This window comes from Marmota monax, unplaced genomic scaffold (assembly GCF_021218885.2).
Source record: "Marmota monax isolate L192 unplaced genomic scaffold, Marmota_monax_Labrador192_F-V1.1 WCK01_AAM20220418_F8-fsc00062, whole genome shotgun sequence".
In the NCBI taxonomy this organism is placed as follows: Eukaryota; Metazoa; Chordata; class Mammalia; order Rodentia; family Sciuridae; genus Marmota; species Marmota monax.
In genome coordinates this window covers 10294804-10313736 of record NW_026695221.1, presented here as the reverse complement: position 1 = coordinate 10313736, position 18933 = coordinate 10294804, and the positions used below count along the sequence as shown (strand labels likewise).

Below are 18933 nucleotides of genomic sequence, written 5' to 3'. Positions count from 1 at the left end.
TTGATTCAATATTCAAAAATTAATTTGTGTAATTCATTACATTAACATGATAAAGGAGAACTGTATACTCATTTAAATAGAGGCAGAAGATAGAAATAATTAACCTTCAGAAAAATAACACAAGGAAACATGCCAGAATTTAAAAGTCATGAGCTTCCACGTTGAACATAATACAATGGATAATGAAAAAAAAATCCTCACTCTATGGCACATTATTGTAAAATTTCAAATAAGAAAGCCAGGCACAGTGGCGCATGCCTGTAATCCCAGCGGCTTGGGAGGCTGAGACAGAAGAATCATGGGTTCAAAGCCAGCCTCAGCAATAGCAAGGTACTAAACAACTCAGTGAGACCCTGTATCTAAATAAAATCCAAAATAGGGCTGGGGATGTGGCTCAGTGGTCGAGTGCCTCTGAGTTCAAAACCCAGAACAACAACAACAACAAAAAATGAAAACATTAGAAGCTTCTAGAAAGACTAGAAATAGTGGATTTGGGGCTTTTCATCAGCAACTGAAAGCTAGAACAATGCCTTCAGAATTTTGGGTAAATTATCTACCAAATACAACAGTCACTCAAATATATAACAGGTCAGGTAAATAAAGATGTTTTTGTATATTCTAAAACATTTCTTTTCATTCCTTCCTTAAGTATATAATTTCTCGGGCTGGGATTGAGGCACAGTGGTAGAGCGCTTGCCTAGCACGTGTGAGGCCCTGGGTTCGATCCTCAGCACCACATAAAGATAAATAAATAAAAGTATTGTGTCCATCTACAACTGAAAAAAAAAAGAATATAGTTTCTCCTCCCCTCCATCGAAATAGGGACTATACGGGAAAGGTAGAACTGTGGTCACTGAAGGACAGGAGAGAAGAGCAAGAAGAATCTCCAGAATGATGGTGATAGAAATTTCCAGGGCAATAGCTGTGCAACTGACCTAGTGGGCATCACTTTGTAGCAGGAATATAGAGGGCACAAGGCAGGGACATTTTCCAGGAAAATACTGAATGGATAGAATGTCTGATTTTAAAATCACTGTATTGTTATTGTTTATGTTTGTATTTTCTGCATATTGTGCTTTGACGTTTTAGAAACATTTCTGGTGGGGAGAAATTGTCCCTCCAGAGGCTATTCAATTCTTAGAGATTTCCGCTGAGATTGTGGCTTCAATATGCAAACTAGCCAGGGTAGATCGATATGAAAACTAGCCAATGTAAACCCACATCTCCTCTATCTGGCCAGTACATCCCAAGAAGCAAAATTCTTCCACCAATAGTCACCCCAGACCAGGTACCAGGCGACTCAGGGCCGCCCCTATAGTATAACATCCACTAAAATTATTCAAACTATCCAATCCTAAACTTTTCACACCTTCCCAAGAAAATTCCCCTAAAGGTGGTGGCTCTCCCTTGGCCCCTTCTCCCTCTGGACTGATGTGGGTACTTCCCTAGGTGGCCCCATGTGGCATGCCCTGCCTTATGTTTCTAGGACCTGTAAAATACAACTGCCCAGATTTTCCCATGACTTCCTGTTTCAAAATTTAACCAACCACAGATCCAAAAAAAGTTTTTAAAAAATTGCATCTAGATTAAACATGTACAGATATTTTTTTCTTGTCATTATCCCCTAAACAATACTGTACACTATAATTTACATAGCATTTATATTTTAATAGTAGGGCACCTCTGGGTTCAATCTCCAGTACTGACAGGAAAAAGAAAGGAAAGATGGAGAGAGAGAGGAAAAGGAGGGGGAGAAAAAATTGAATCTCTGTGCAAAAAAGAAAAAGGAAACAAACAAACAAAAAACAGCTAAAAGAAATGAAATTGATCACCACTACAGAGTAAGGAATGACAAGGCAAGGGGCTCATACTTACATCATTTAAAAAGTATCCTTTCATTCTTAAAATATGTACATCTCTCACCCTCTGAGTTTTAACAAAGCAAAAATGACTGATCTTGTAGTTTCAATTCAACAGTATTATAATATTTAACTAAATTACTTCCTTGTAGTCACAAAGGCAAGCTACGAACAGGCTGGGGAGCATACAACTCATTCTTGCCAAATGTACCAAGTGGAAGGTATGAGGGCTCGCTCCAGAGAAGCCTCCCAGCTGTGTGCGCTGGCATGTTTGGTTGGTACATTTTGCAGAAGGAATTCAGAGCACGGGTTAACCTAGTGAGTCATTTAAACTGAGGTCAGTTAAAGAGCTTCTACTGTAATTAATCTAGATAATAAAGGAGGATGAAATAAAACACCCTTCCTCCACCCTCTTTTGCTACCCTGTCTTTTTTCCCAGGGGTTGGATAGAGGAACTCCACAAAGCAGAGCTCAAGATCATCCTTCCCAGGGTCCCTCAATTCATCCTGAAATATTAGCTCTCTTGAGGGAAATCTGCAAATGAGGATAAATTAGAGTCCTTCAGAAGGACAGATTATCTTATACATCTTTTGGCTTAATCTGCAAAACGAATTGGAAAGGTGGCCAAAAAGATAACAAAACAAAATCTGCCTTTTGCACCCTGAAAGAACTGATTTAATTTCAGTAACTAGATTTATTCCACTATTGCCTCCTTTTCCTTTGCATTCTGGGTAAGAACTCAGCACTACCCATATAGGCATTGCAAGAGAAAATGAGCAGGCAAGAATTCAAAACAGAACCTATGATGTGGCCTCCTGTGCTTGTGTGGAGTAGGCTTTTAGCAAAGTCACCATCTTACCTGCCCCAGTCAATGAATCCTTGAGGTTCTGAGTACTTAAAGAAGACTTTAAAATGATACACAGGCACCTTTTCAACAAGTCAGCCAAAACCTGATCTCTTTGCTATGCTATTCTGAGCAATAATTTGCACATATATTGCCCAGTAAAGGGAATCTGCTTCCTGCTCTTTTACTTGGAATCAGTTCTGGAATACCTAGGAAGATTAGATCCACCTCCATTTATGATTTGCTGAGTCCACTCGGCTATGCCAGAACTTCCTGACAAATTTCCTTCACAACTGAAACTAGAAAACCAGGCAAGGTGGAAATTGGCTTTTAACATGGATTGTGCCATTAAATTATTTTATCTATTGTGATGGGCTGAATTTAAAAAAAAAAAAACTTAAGTCAAAATCCTAACCTCCAAATTGATGTAGATTAGGTGAGACCTCATTGCAAAATAAAAAATAATGATGGTAGGGCCTTTGGGAAGTGATTAGGTCATGTGAATAGAACCTCATGAATGGGGTTAGTGCCCTTATAAAATAGGCTCAGTGTGGCTCATTTGTCCTTTCTTCCATGCGAAGACATAGTAAGAAGATGCCATCTATGAACCAAGAACATGGCCCTCACTAGACTCTGAATCTGCCTGTGTCTTCGTCTTGGACTTCCAGTGTCCAGAATTGTGGGGAATAAATAACTGTTTTTCGTAAGTCAGTCAGTCCAAAATATTCTGGTTACTAAAACCGTTCATCTTATATATAGATTTAGCCAGGAGGGGCAATTGGATCTTCTGAAAGGTCACTCCCCATAACCCATGCAAATCAACTGGGAGTGAGAGTCCTCTATTTATTCCAAACCATTAGGTTACTTAGTTGCTTGGCATCAGGAACCACAGAGTATGACTCTGGTCCCGACACACAATTAATTGTCCCCTTGGTTGAGTTTCATAATGAATCCTGGGTTGGGGATGTAGCACAGTGCTAGAACTCTTGTATAGTATGTATGAGGCTCTGTGTTCAATCCCCAGCCCTCTAAATAAATAAACAAATAGATGTTACCTGCACTTACGTTTTTCATATATAACCATTTAATCACCTCGGTTACACTGGATGTCCCCTTATCTTATTTTTTTAATCCCTCTCCACACCTGGTCAGACCCATTGAATCTGATGACACTACTTTCTCAGAAATGATTTTTTCAAATGAAAATTTTAGTTGTGGGTAGACACACTACCTTTTTTAAAAATTCTATTTATTTATTTATTTTAATTTTTAAATTTGTTTTAATTAGTTATAGATGACAGTAGAATGCATTTATGCACTTTGATATGTCATACCAAAATGGGATATAATTTATCATTTTTCTGAGTGTACACGTTACAGAATCATATTGGTCAGGTAGTCACATATATGCATACAGTAATATTGTCTGTTTATTTATTTGTTTTTATGTGTTGCTGAGGATCAAACCCAGGGCCTCACATGTGTTAGGCAAGCACCCCACCACTGCGCTACAACCCCAGCCTTCCAGTAATGATTTTGAGCTATTATTACTGCCGAAGATTGTTGAGTTGCTGGATGTTTTTCTGAGTTCCACATCTTCCCAAGCCCTGCTAAATAGAGGGCCCCAAAGAGGTACCTCAGTGTCAGAGCTGTTGCCATTCAGAGCCTCGATGTTTGGGTCCCTCCAGTCTTCTGAGAGTGAAGGGATATAATTGTCTGTCAGAGCATCCCAAACCCTGTAAACAAAGAGAAGCTCTCATTAGCACACATCTGTGGCATGGCCCTGCCTGGAGGAAGGAAGAGCCAGGCCAGGGCAGGAGAGAGGTTGCTGTGTGTGCCAGGCTGAGATCATCTGCCTTCCAGCAAGCAGGGAGAGAGCAGCTGGAAAACAGAATTATAGGCACGTCTACGGGAGAGGGAGCCCAGAGCATGGAGCCTGGCTGAAAGGTGTTAGTTTCTTGCCTTGCAAATTAATCTGCACCCGAACCAAAGAGCTTATTCTCTGACCCAAGGAAGTTCCTGTGTTCCTTTCCTATGGACAATGGAGGCAGTGGGGGGGTGGGCCGATAATGGGGGGGGGATGGTTACAGATTTTTTTTAGCTGAATCTCATTAAAGTTAGGTTTATCATCTAGTTTATAGATATTTCAATTTCGAAGACCTGCAATCTACATAATCATGAATTAACTCTGACATCTAACATAGGTAAGGGGATAATGCCAATATTGAGAATTCTCACTTATTATCCAAAATGTTTTAGGGAGCCCACAGAAGCCACGATCCTGCCCTCTTGTAATGTAGAGGCTAAGTGTAGATCATGGATATTCTAAGGTAAACATAAGAAAGGAACGAATAAACACACTTCTGTCTACACAATTAGTTTGGGTGGGTAAAGATGAAGGTCTTTTGGGGGAAAACTCTGAAGTCACACTCACATATCACATATTCATTAATTAATTGACACCAAAAGATTAATATAAATTAATAAACCAAGCTTCTAATAAAGTAACCCATGGAAACCAGCATTACTTGAGTTAATATTAGATGATGATACATGAGGGTTGTATGCAATATCCCCTGCAGGTGCCTGTACCTGTCAAACATGAGTGATACTTGCAAAACCAAGATAAAAGAAGACATATAATTTTTAGATATACTAATCTAATAAAAATAGCCACTTAAAATGTATACATATGGATCAAATTTATGTTGTAACAAATGCTGAAAGGGTCAGTGCAAAATACATAGATATAGAAATCAGGGCACAGACACTTGAAATCAGATAAATAATAATGCAGAAGGAAGGTGCTATGAACATAAAAAATCGAGAATGACGTATAATATATGGATATGTAAGCAAATAGGTTTTCCTGGTATACAATGCATGCAACTGCAATGAGACAAAAGGAACCCAAGGAAATAGAATTTAATGGCAGTGCTTGAGGCATCTGTTTGCTATTTTTCTGTCATTATAAAAAGCGCTTTGAGAGAATTGGGCAAGTGCTCATTAGACAACTATTCAGCAGAATTTCAGAGAATACTTCTTAAACCATGGGTGATATCCCAATGTCCATCAGGAACTATTAGAGCTGCATCAATACAGGCTAATTCTAAATCTAAGTCCCATTAGCATCCTAGAGCCAAGATGCAAATTTGATTTGTTGTCTCCCTGTCAAAGCTCTTAGGCACCACACCCACTGGGAAGGTCTCGTACTCCTCTTCACATCCTTCTGTTTGGAGAATGAACATGTACGAAGGAACTGACCTTCAGATTTGTCCCTGTGGAAATGCCTGGAGAAGTGAGACTCAGCAAAGCCCAAAATAGGCAGGAGTCTTTTGTACCTCTCCTACTCTGGATAGAAGCTGAGATCTTTATGGACAGCACACCTTCCAATGACCTTGAGACTGCTTATATCCTTGAAGTGACAATGGGGGACTCTCTCACGTTATTTAGGGAGTGCCTACTTTTCTCTGATAAGCCTTCACTGGCATATTCTGAATTTTATCTTCTAATTCTCAGTTCTAGACTATTCCCTAAACTTTGTCTCCTTGGGATTTCAAATCATTTTCATTTCTCCTTTTCTTTTCTTTCTTTCTGGTATACTTTTTTTTTTATCCTTTGAAGTCTATAAATTACTTTGAAGATAAAGTATCTCTTCTTTCTTTATGATCACTTGCATATCCTTCCCATACTGATTCAGTGCCCATTTAACAATAACAACAGCAGTCAACAGTTACTGAGCACTTACTACAAGTCAAGTGCTCTTCTAAGCTCTTTATGAGGACTGAGACATTCATTCCTCACAACAACTCCACACAGCAGATGTATGAGAACCTAAAACAGTGAAGCTAATTAAGTTGTGTAAGCTCACACAGCCAGTAATAGTAGAGGCAGGATTCAAACCCAGACAGAATGGCAACAGAGTTCATATCCCTAACCACTTAACAATTTCAACTCTTTGTGATTTACTATATGATGGCATTGGCATGGACATCAGAATAACATGCCAAGTTCCAAATCACAACCTAGAACAGCAGTTTAGACACTGGCTTTGCCTACAAAATCCACACATACATTATTCCGGGTATTGTGCTTTTGGCATTCTACAGGAGGACTAGCAGAGGGAACAGGGTGTGCAACAGCTTTCTGTGTAGGTCTTCAGCCCATGGGAAAGTCCACAGGAAAGCAAAGGAAGGATACTGGTAGGCAGACAGCCATGGAAACAGAGGAGCCAGTGGTGAGAGAGGCAATGGAGCGTTCTGTAAAGAAGAGAATGGGAAGGGTTTTGCTCCTCACAAAGGATATATATTCCATCATAAGCAGGATTCTTGGAAGTGGTTTTCTTTACTTCTCTGAGAAATATCCTGCTTATTTACTCTTATCTCAGAGAAAGAAGATTTTTGCAAGCCATCAACATTATCATTTATCAAAGAACTGAGATTAAACAGGTTGCCTCAATTCCTATCATTACACCACCCTGGCATCGGAGATTCAATTTACTATCTCAGTCCTCATAATCATAGAAAAGGTTCTTCACATGCATATTTTATAGCTTAGGCGTAGGTGCCTGTAGAATTGACTAAACATGTTACTACTGAGTGTTGGGCATTGGAGAAGGATGCTGGCAGAGTATGAGCAAACTAGCAGAGTGGGGGTGCCAAGAGGAGTGTACAAAGAGCTTCAGGACCTGGAACCGGCAACAGAGCCCTGAGGGCTATATCAGTTCTAATGAACACACACACACACACACACACACACACTTATTTCTGACAATACAGTAGGCAGCTTAACGGGGTAATAAAAATTATACCAACTAGGTAACATTCCGTTTAATCCTCCCGTATGTGGCTACTTCTCTTGCGAAGTGTTTTATGTCTAGTAAAAATCCACACTTAGATGTGTGTTAACATGAGTGCACTTTTGTAGTTCCTATTTAGGAATTCGGAATTATTAGCACATGAATGCCTTTGTTCAACTTTTTACATCTTTCAAATGTTTAAATAGAATCAACACCATCTCTGCCCTTTATATGGGAAAACTGAACCTCTACAAAGATAATTATGTTTTCTTAAAAATACAGTTATCAGTTTTTACTATCTCTTAAATCATTTACTTGTCTTCAATTTAAAGTATGTTAAGGGCTGGGGCTGGGGCTCAGTGGCAGAGCACTTGCCTACCATGTGTGAGGCACTGGGTTTGATCCTTAGCACCACATAAAAATGAAACAAATAAAATAAAGGCATTCTATCCATTTAACAACGACCACAAAAATTTTAAAAATAAATAAAGTCTGTCAAGGTGTCCCACATTAAGCCATATATTTAATAAAATTCCAATTAAAATTTAAAAATAAAAATAAGTATGTCAAGTGTGCACAATAGTGCACAATTATAATCCCAGTGACTTGGAAGGCACTGAGGCAGAAGGATTGCATGTTTGAGGGCAGCCTCAACAATTTAGCAAGACCCTTTTTCAAAAAAAAAAAGGACTGTGGATGTGGCTCAGTGATAGAGGATTCTATCCTTAGTACAGCAAGAAAATAAGAAGTATGACACGAATGGTGTGAAAATACTTTGTGTACAGTGTCTTAAAAAATTGTGTTCTATTTGTGTAATATGAAATGAATTGCATTCTGCCATCATGTATAACAAATCAGAATAAATTAAAAAATAACAGGCAGTTTATTTATTTTTTGCATGGACTTTACTTTTAACATCATCTTTAACTCATTAATTCTATGTGAAGAACAGGATATAGCCATGGTTCCCAAATTTTTTGGCCTCTCTGCCTGCAGGATATACTTGTAAGAGAGCTAAGAGGCAGGAGGCTGGGTGAGGGTTGTCCATTCCCATTTTTGTAGTAGCCTCTAAGGGTTTCTAAATGTCAGGTCCCATGTTTTATGGCAAAGGAAAACAGGGTGGTCACAGAAACAGAAAGAAGAGATTCTGGAATACTACTTTCTGAATTAAAAACCAAGCAAATATATACAGCACTCAAATCTAACGCTCCTAGAACTTCCTTGCCCTGAAATCAAAGTTGATACAGTTCCAAATGAGGACTAAAGGAATCAAAATTTCTACCAGAATAAGGAAATCATTGTATATCAATGTGTATCATTTATGATTTCTGTATTATTTATTTATTTATTTACTTTGCAGTACTAGGGATTGAACCCAGGGGCACTTTACCACTGAGCTACATTCCCAGTCCTTTTTTATTATTATTTTTATTTTGAGACAGACTCTCACTAAATTCCTGGGCTGGCCTTCAACTTGTGATCCTCCTTCCTCAACTTGCTGAGTAGCTGGGATTACAGGTATGTACCACTGCATCCAGCCCCTTTGTGCTATCTTTAAAGAGATTAGTTTTATCAAGTTTTTTTTGTTTGGTTGGTTTGGTTTGGTTTGGTTTGGTTTGGGTTTTTTGGTGGTGTTGGACCCTGCTTTTGTTTTAAGCTTCTAGTATTTAGATATAACCCAGCCACAACACTTCATTTATAGATTGAAACATCTCTCTAAACACTAAACCTGAGTAGGTTTAAAACAATAGCACTAGTGGAGTTTTGTGACTAAATTAGATATCAAATCATCTTTTTCCTTTACTCTGTCATAATTGCAAATATTTGGACAGAGTTTGTAAAGCAAAAACTGTAATTAAATTCTGATTTTCATTTTAAGTTATAAAGAGGCTTTAAATATACTGAATGCCTAAAAAGTGCAAGGTCAAATTTTCTTCTGTCTGCTCTACACTGCCCTCAAATCGCACTTTATCTCTAAGGAATTATTCAACCTTTAGTCTCTTAGCTGAGGCAGTCAAGTCAGAAAAACCAGGCTGGGAAGACCCATAATCCCATGTGACGGCAATTAACATTGAGTGGCCTTTGCTAATGTGCCAAAAGAGAATAAGAACCTGCTCACTGGGCCTTCACCCTTAATGAGCCAGAGGAAGGGTTTAGATAGGGGGGAAATGATTTGTTAGAAGCCTTAGAAATGGAATGCATCTTAAAATGCCATTTTCAGAACACAACCTGGGTGAGGGAAGAAATCAGTTTCTTTGCAAGTCCTTAGACCCGCTTCATCAAAATTAAACTCTAGAGGTTCAAAGATGAGAACTAGAGTTAAGTGACTTGCCCAAGGTCACACAGGAATTAGTGAGAGTACAAAAATTAGAATTCATAGTCTTTGTGTTTCTAGTTCATTGCCTGGTGCACTGGAGTGAAAAAAAATGTATACTCCATTTAATAAAGCCTCTAAGCATTTTTTCTGACTTACAGAAGTTGAGCAAATTATAATAGGCTCAGAATTTTAAAAGAATCAGTAGGAAATTTAAAATTGAATTGAAACACACAGCCCACAGTTATAGTATGGTCACCAGAGTAAAATGTTCTCTGTGATCATGCCCTCAGGCTAGCATTAATTAAAAAGAAGGAAATGGTGTGGGCCTAGAAATACCTTACTCAGAACTATAAGATTAGCTATTATCATTTGTCCTTTACATATAATATTTAATATTTCATTAAAAATATCATTTGATCACTTACTACAAACTACACACAGTATTAGTGCAGACAATAGTGAATAAGAAAGACAGAGACATAGGTAACTCCTGTATTCATAGAAGTACAGTCTTAGTAGTCACTAAATAAGCAAATCTTTCCCAAATATAGTCAGGATCCTCTAGAATATGCCTCCTACGCCATGTGTGGGAACTGGTCCCACACATGTCTATAAAAAAGAGAAACTGGTCTTGGGAGTATAGCTCAGTGGTACAGCCCTGGCCCCACATGTGCAAGGACCTGGGTTTGATTCCCTGCCTCAACCCCCACAACCCCCCCCAAAAAAAAGAAAATGGAAAAATAAAGAAAAAAAACAAAAACAATCTAGCATAGTTGTTTTAAACTTTCACACCAACTACTTGACATTTCTCATGTGATTTCTAGAGAATTATTAATGTATATTTTATCTCTACTAAGAATTCATGCTTCTTGTTTCTACTTGCTGATTTGAAGCTGATTATTTCAGAAGAAAAATTCTCAAGCTCAGAGAGGGAAGGGTCCTCTAGATGGTGGGGAGATGAGCCTTAGAAACACTGGGGCTTCTCCTCCAGGTCCTCACTTCTCTAATTTATGGGATGGGCTTACCGTTTTCTCTTCCTACCTTGGACAATTCTTCCTCAGATTTCTTTCCTTAACAACTGTCACTTGTAGTTAGCAAGTGACCCAAGGAATGTGCATACTCAAAACCACACCACCCAGTTTTCACCTTTATTTTGTTCAGGAACTCCCTTAGCTTTCAGTTTAATTGGATGTTTTTTTATTTGGACATATCTTAACATTTGAAGGATAAATTTCCAGGCCTCGGGGGTTATAACTAATTTTGAAATTTTTGTCATTCTGGTGTTATGGAGGCAAATTGGTCCAATGATATAAATTCCTCTATCACAGTTAACTAGTTCTTTTCTAGTCCTATTTCTAATATCTGGATACATTACCACTAATGAAAAGAAACCTGGCTAGCTAGGCTTGGTGACTCATGTCTATAGTCCCAGCTACTATAGAGGCTGAGATAGGAGGATCACAAATTCAAGGCCAACTTGGGCTACTTAGCAAGACTCTCTCAAAATAAAAAACAAAAAGGGCTAGGGCTATAGTGCTATCAACTGCTTGCCTAACATACAAGACCCTGGGTTCAATCCCCAATATGTGAAACAAACAAGGAGAAAAAAAAGAAAAAGAAAAAAAAGAAGAAGAAAAAGAAGAAATGGAGGGAGGAAAGCAAGCAATCTACTAACTAGACTCCAAAATTTTCTCTGCTCCTATAATTCATTTTTTATCTAAGAAAACCTAACTAATTCCTTTCATTCCTCTAATATTTCAATCTAAGAAAGCTTTCTGCAGATAACTATAAATGTTATCAGCAATGTCAGCAATTGTCAGGGCACTGTCACACTGACAACATAAAAATAGGTAATGCATCATATAAACATGTGGGCAGAAACTAGCTCTAGGTTAAGGATCCCAGACTACTGCATTCTCTCCTGAAGCAGGAGAAGGGCAATCAAGGCTTCTTACTCCTCATCCTGAAGGGTCTCTTCCTCCTCTTGAATCTGGAACTGGTTCTTCACAGGAGCTAGGTTTTCGGTCTTGGCATTGTAGTTCCTAAAGCAGACATTGAGCTTCTCATCAAATTCATTCACGAGGTCCTCCATGGACTTGAAGCTGATTATTTCAGAAGAAAAATTCTCAAGCTCAGAGAGGGAGGGGTCCTCTAGATGGTGGGGAGATGAGCCATAGAAACACTGGGGCTTTTCCTCCGGGTCCTCAGAACAGCAGGGCCGAAGGTCCTCAAACTCTTCGTCCAAACTCACCAGTGGGGCCTCCATTCTTGCACCACAATACAACTATAGCAACTTTCAAGATTCGTTTTCCTGGAAGAAATAAACAGGGCAATGTGAATTTGGCCTGGACTTTTATGACCCATAAGAACATATTCTATTACTCCATATTCCTCAGAAAACAAAGATTCCCCAATACTGGCATCGGTGCACTGCTATGCACTTCAGGAGTTCAAATATCACTATGTACGTTGATACTAACTAACTAAATAGAGTGAACTTTGGAAATATACCTGCTTCCAATTTTCTGCTCCAAAGCATAGTGGTTAAGTGTGCAGCTCCTGGGCCAGACTTTAGGCAAGTTACTTAACTTCTCTGTTTCCTTTTATTCTTCTCAAGACAGCAATAATAATAGGACCTACATAAAATGGTTTTGGGTTTTTTTGTACCAGGGATTGAACCCAGAGGTGCTTAGCCACTGAGTCGCATCCCCAGCACCACCATTCTCCCTTATTTTTAAAAATTTTGAGACAGGGCCTCACTAAATTGTTAAGGCTGGTCTCGAGCTTTCCATCTTCCTGCCTTAGCCTCCGGAGGCTCTGGGATTATAGGGAAGAGTCACTGTGCCCAACTCCAATGGTTGTTTTAAGATTAAAGGAGCAGTGCTTGGCAGCAAGCTGAGGACACACACCTGTAATCCTAGAGATTTGGGAAACTGAGGCATCTAAAAAGAGGATCCCAAGTTTGAGCCCGGACTTAGCACCTTAGTGAGATCCTCAACTACTTAGTGATACCCTGTCTCAAAATAAAAAGTAAAAAGCAGTGGGGATGTAGCTTAGTGGTAAAGCATCCCTATGATCAATCTCCTATACTCCCTCCAAAAAAAGTGGTTGGCAGATAATAAATGCCAATATTGTTCAACATTCATATTGTTATTGCTGTTGTTGATATTGCTGTTCCCACTGGTCCACATCTCTAGCCAGGGGCTCTGCTTTGAAAATTGAAAGTTTTTCACAATTTGTTTGGTAACAAAGATTGACATGACCTCAACTCATTTGGCAACAAAACTTGATTGGCACGGACATAAATCTGATTGGGTTTTAATGTATCCCATTCAATGTGTTTTGCTGCAGAGTATTAAGTTTCTAGACAGACCGGGTGCATAATTCAGTGGTAAAGTATGAGCTTAGCATGAATGAGGTCTGGGGTTTAATCCCCAGCACTAAATAAATAAGTAAATAAATAAGATTGTTACCTGAGAATACATACTCTATCTGCCTTCCAAAAGTTGAAATAATCTAAATTCTGAAACATGCTCAGGCCTAAGGTTTTGGATATTACTACCTTCAACCATAAATAATAGAGAATGATGGAACAGTAATTGAGATTTTCTGACAACTACCTGAGTTTTTCCAAGATGCAGAGCATATACCTAGAAATACAGGAATGAATTAAATGAACTACCCATAAGCTCCAAAATCAGACTCCATATCCTTTTTGGACACTGCACCCTTGAAAGCTGCACACTTAGACTTCCCTCCACTTCCTCAAAACTCTGGGACTTCTACCCTTTTTCTGCCTTTTTTCACATACTGTCTTAAACTGTGATTTATCTTTCTGTGCTAACTTCCGAGTCTCTTCCCAATTTTAATTTAAATTCCTCGAGGGCACAGAGATGTCCTCCGGATATCCTCCATGGCTCCTAGCACACACAGATTGCCCTGTGGCTAGGCAATCAATCAATGTGTGCTCATTGAAAAATGATCTGTCCCCACATACAGTTTCCCACAAGCATTGCTGTCTATCATATCCTTCTCTATATGCTCAACTTTCTTTCCTATAACACAGAAGGCAACCCGTCTTTTCTCTCTTGGTTTCTGTGATCACTGATTCAGTTAGAGGCTTCATTTGGACTCACACCCCAGGGAGAACCAGATAGCAAAAACTAAGCATTTTGCCTGGAGTTCCCATCCCCCATCTCTACTTAAAAAACTAAAACTCTAAGCAAGGCAGAGGGCAGTAGGTGAGATGGTTCTTACTGGGGTTTTGCTAGGATTAAGTAATTACCATGGCATCAAGCTATACTTCAGCATTACAGTTTGCAAAGGCAACATGACAGGACCTTGGAATATAAAAAGATATAAAAGCAGCCCCCTTTTGTTTTTTTTATTTTGGAAAGAGCACAGGCTCAAGAGCCAACAGACCTGGACTGGGAATGTAGCTCAGAAGTACAAGCCCTATACCAAGAGCAATCCTTGACACCATTAAAAAAAAAAAAAAAAGACAACAGACCTGCAAATGGCTAGCTGAGTGGTGAGTATGTGGATTCTGATTTCCTCATTTACTATAGCAAAGTCAATATCTTTGGAAGTTAATCTTAATACCTTAATCATTTTAATTGTCAATACATTTTAGTAATATATTTAATCCAAAATTTCAAAGTATTTCCATTTCAATACATAATCCACATTAAAAAATTCTAATGAGAAAATTTACTTTTTTTTCCAGTACTAGGGAGCCAAACTGGGTGTTCTACCACTGAGCTATATTCTAAGCCCTTTTTTTAATATTTATTTTTTAGTTTTAGGTGGACACAATATCTTTATTTTATGTTTATGTGGTGTTGAGGATTGAACCCAGTGCCCCACACATGCCAGGCGAGTGCGCTACGGCTTAAGCCACATCCCCAGCCCCTCTCCCCCCTTTTTTTTTTATTTTGAGAAAGGGTCTCAATAAATTGCCCAGTCTGGCCTTGAACTTGAGGTCCTTCTGCCTCAGACTCCCAAGAAGCTGGGATTACAAGTGTGTACTACTCTACCAGGTTCAGCTAATTTACATTTTTAAACATTTATTTTTTTAGTTGTAGGTGGACACAATACTTTTATTTTATGTTTATGTTGTGCTGAGGATCAAACCCAGTGCCTCACGCATGCTAGGTGAGCGCTCCTCCTTTGAGCCACAACCCCAGCCCTGCTAATTTACATTTTTATATTCAGTTCTTTTAAATCTATTGTGCACTTTACATTCATAGCTTCTTTGGACTAGGCTCCTTTCAAGTACCCAGGAACTACATGGAGGTAGTGGCTACCACACTGCACACACAGCTCTAGATCAATTCAGAACTAATTGCTAGTCAGGAGTTCTTCGTTTATCTTCTACAATTCAGAGAAGAATTATAGGTTTCTCCACAACACTTCAAAAGAGTTCATCAAAGAAGGAGGAAGAAAATCATCTCTGAGCATTAAAAAAAAAAAAGCTAGTTTAGAAAAGATCTCAGGGTATAATAGAGAATAGAGAAGGTTTTATAGTCAAAGGATTTGTGTTAATTGAGGTAGTATCCAGTGATGGTTAAAAACTCAGACTCCTGGGCTGGGGATGTGGCTCAAGCAGTAGTGCGCTCGCCTGGCATGCGTTAGGCCCAGGTTCGATCCTCAGCACCACATACAAACAAAGAAGTTGTGTCCGCTGAAAACTGAAAAATAAATATTAAAAAAAAATTCTCTCTCTCTCAAAAAAAAAAAAAGAATCCATGAGGAAGACTTTAAAAAAAAAAAAACAAAACAAAACCCGGACTCCTAACTGGAGTGAGACTTTGGGCAAATTATCTGCCTCCGTGTGCTTCAATTTTGCCATCTGTACAATGGGGTTTAAAATAGTGCTTACTTTCAAGGTTATTTCACTGATCAATGAGATTGTCTTTGAAATGCTAAGCACAATGTGTGGAAAACAGAAAGTGTTCAATAAATGTCAACAATGCTTGGAACACCAGGATAACTTATTTACATAAAAAAGTGGCACAAGAGCATTTCAAGCAAAAAATATTATCCCTGCCATATTAGTCTATGTATGATGTTTCGGAATGCTTACCAAATGAGAGAAGTATTGATGAAAAACCTGGGCAGATTTTTTACTAAGGCTTTTTTCAATTCATTTCATTCAAGTTTCCTGAATCTTTGGTCTCTCTATTCTATCCTCAGTACAAGTAGACTTTAGAGAAATAGATTCATCTAGGAAATTATAAAAGAAATGAACACCAAGATCTAGAGTCCAGAAACATGGTATTGGAAACAATCCATAATATAGCCAGATTGCTTGTTATCAACACACTGACAAGGAGCCAAGAAGCACTGCATGAATGACCAGCTAGAGATGCAGCTAAAATTGAAAGCCTAAATGAGAATCTGGTCACTCAGTACCCAAACTGAACCCAGCATTTGTGACAGAGGAGATGAGAATCAAGCATTCTAACTGGCTCTACCATACTCTTAAGGAGTGGGGAAGAGGGGCATCCTCTGGGTTGGGGTTGGCACAAGCCTTGCAACGGTGCCCCCTTACCTTCCTTCCTTTTGCCTCCATTCTTTTGCTCTCTTTTAGCTGGGTGCCTTCAGCCCCTAACTAAAATGTCTGAAACAACCTTCAAATCTTTCTTCCTGGCAACTTGTTCCTGTGCTCAGTCACAGCTCATCTCAAAGCCCTCCTCCCCTCCAAAGTCAGGGTTAAGGGCTAAGGTGTAGTTCAGTGGTAGAGCACTTACTTAGCACATACCAAGCCCTGGATTTGGTCCCTGCACACACACACACACACACACACACAACACACACCCATGAGTTAATATAAGTAATAGCTATACTCTATACTTCCAAAGTGAATAGATTTTAAAAAATGGCATTAAAGAAGGAATTATGGGAGAGTTATTTTTTCTTGTCTTTAGCATAGAACAGAGTGCAGGACTATAGTTTTATTGTCCTATATCTATTCCATTTATTTTGGTTTCCAATAGATGGTGTAGTTTGAAAAGAAAAGACATTCAAGGAGTTTAACAGGGACCCAGTAGGTAACATAAAAGCCTCTCCCTGCACCACAATGATGCACTAGCTGCAGCTTGGGGCTGCCGTACAAATTATCAGTCTCTGCTTTGCTGAGCTGAGCAGTAGAGATTTCACCATGCCTCCCTCCTCTGCTGGGCCTCTGCACCTCCACACAAGCCCCATTTCATACCCCGACCCATCCTTCCCATTACTTGCTCTATAGATCCATTCTTTGGCCCCCCCACATCCATCCCTAAAACCTGCCCTCTGCTAATCCACCATCAGATTCCCACGGCTCCTGAGCAAACCCCAGCCAGTGTACACGTTTGTGCCAACCGCACATTTGGCAGAAAGAGAATATTTCATTGCATATGAACCCTTCGTGGTTCGGCGTCCTTCCTCCTGCTGCTGGCTCTATTCACCTCCATCTCAGATCCCCTAACCAGCGCCCGCAGGCCCGCAACCAGTCTGTTGGGGTAAAGAAAGGCTCCTTCAGGCAGTACAATGGCTGGTGATGCATGGAAGTCGGACTCATCCCTCTCAGGCCTCACACATACTCCACTGCCCTTGTGGTCAAGTAAGACCAGGACGCCGGAGTGGAAGGTGAGTCAAGGAGTGTCGGAGCTGCCAGGAGGGAAGGGAAAGGCAAGAGGGAAGAAAAGAAGGGTTGTATAACACCTCCTCGGTTAAGCCCGCAATCTCCAGAGTCCTGGGCCCAGAGGACCGCAGCGCGTCCCATCACCACCACTCCCCGCCGCCAACACACACACCACTACACGACCACACTCGTCCTTTCTCCGACCTGCTGTGTAGTAAAACAATCGCTCCCCCAACGTCTGCAGCTGCCGCCAGAGGTTCTGACACTGCAGGAATGCACGATCTGGGGAAACACTCCACACCCTAGGGAGGGGCATGAGCCGGGTGGGGGTCCGGTTTTTAGGGATGAAGATAATTCTGGGGCGTTTAAGGTAATGTGGCCAGATAACGGCCCTGGAATGAGGTATTGTCCACACTGCTCTGGCACGGTCTGGCAGCATTCCCCGGCTCCCTGGAACCCCATGCCGCGAGGCCTACCTTTACACACACACACACACACACACACACACACACTACGCCTGGCTCATGTTCTGAGATGATGCTTGAAGTCTCATCATCCCACGTCTCTCGGCCCTGGGGCTGCGTCCCGGTAGCTCTCCCTACAGGAGGGCGACGGCCTCTGGGCTTTCTTTTCAATCCCGGGATGGGACGAGTTGGGGATGTGGAGGGTGCGGCGCCCGCAGACAGTCCTTTCGGAGAATCCGGAGTCCCGGGACCTCTTTCACCACCCCCACTCGAACCCCACCCCTGGCAGTGGGTTGGGTCCAGACTAAGGTTGCCCCTTGCGACCACACCTGTGCGGGTCCTGGCGGAGGGAGGCGGATCCCGGGGCTCAGCCGGACACCCCCATCCACGGGCCGCGGCGAACGGCCGGAGCGCAGCGCAGCGGCAGCGGCAGCGGCAGCGGAGAGCCAGCCAGCCAGCGAGCGCTCCCCCCGCAGCTCCGGCGGCGCCCGGCTCCGCTCCCCTCCTCCACCCCGCCCCCTCCCCGTGCTCGCGCCCGGGCTCCGGGGACGCGCCCGCGCTCGGGCACGGAACCAACTGGCACGCGCAGGGCCTGGACGTCATCCTTTGGTGAACATTCATAGCCCTCCTTGGAGCACGTGGGCCTGCTTCTATAAATATTTATGAATTGCTTTTTCTCTCCTCTTTAACATTGGCTCTTCTGCTTCCCTCATGAATATTCAAGAGCTCCAAGATCCGTGCTTGTCATAATTACCAATATGGATACCTCACACGGCTGGTCATCGTAGATTCTCCATAAAAATGGAGGCCGATGGAGTGAAAGAGCGGGAGGAGGCCAACAGACACACTCAAAGACTCTCTGGCATTTTCTGGACTCCCCTTTCTGCTTTACTAGAGACTGAAAGGGGGAAGTCGAGGGATGCCTCCTACCCCAAACCGGGTTCAGACCTCCAGTCAAAGGTGAACAGGCCAGCCAGAAAGATTTTATCACCCAAAGATGCAGGGTGAGAGCTGGATGCGGGCTGAA

At 41.0% G+C, this 18933-nt stretch overlaps 1 protein-coding gene across 2 annotated transcripts in view; it reads right to left on the bottom strand.

The window, feature by feature from the left end:
• Fez1 (fasciculation and elongation protein zeta 1) overlaps window positions 1-18388 on the bottom strand; it is a 45269-nt gene extending 26881 nt beyond the window's left edge. For both annotated transcript variants that reach the window (XM_046432826.2, XM_058575266.1), the window contains exons 1-3: window positions 18236-18388; window positions 11774-12129; window positions 4340-4439 (exon numbers count right to left, since the gene is read on the bottom strand). In XM_046432826.2, coding sequence (XP_046288782.1) covers window positions 4340-4439; window positions 11774-12084 — 411 coding nt within the window. In that variant the 5' untranslated portion in view covers window positions 12085-12129; window positions 18236-18388. The remainder of the gene's footprint in view (window positions 1-4339; window positions 4440-11773; window positions 12130-18235) is intronic.
• Window positions 18389-18933: the final 545 nt, after the last annotated feature.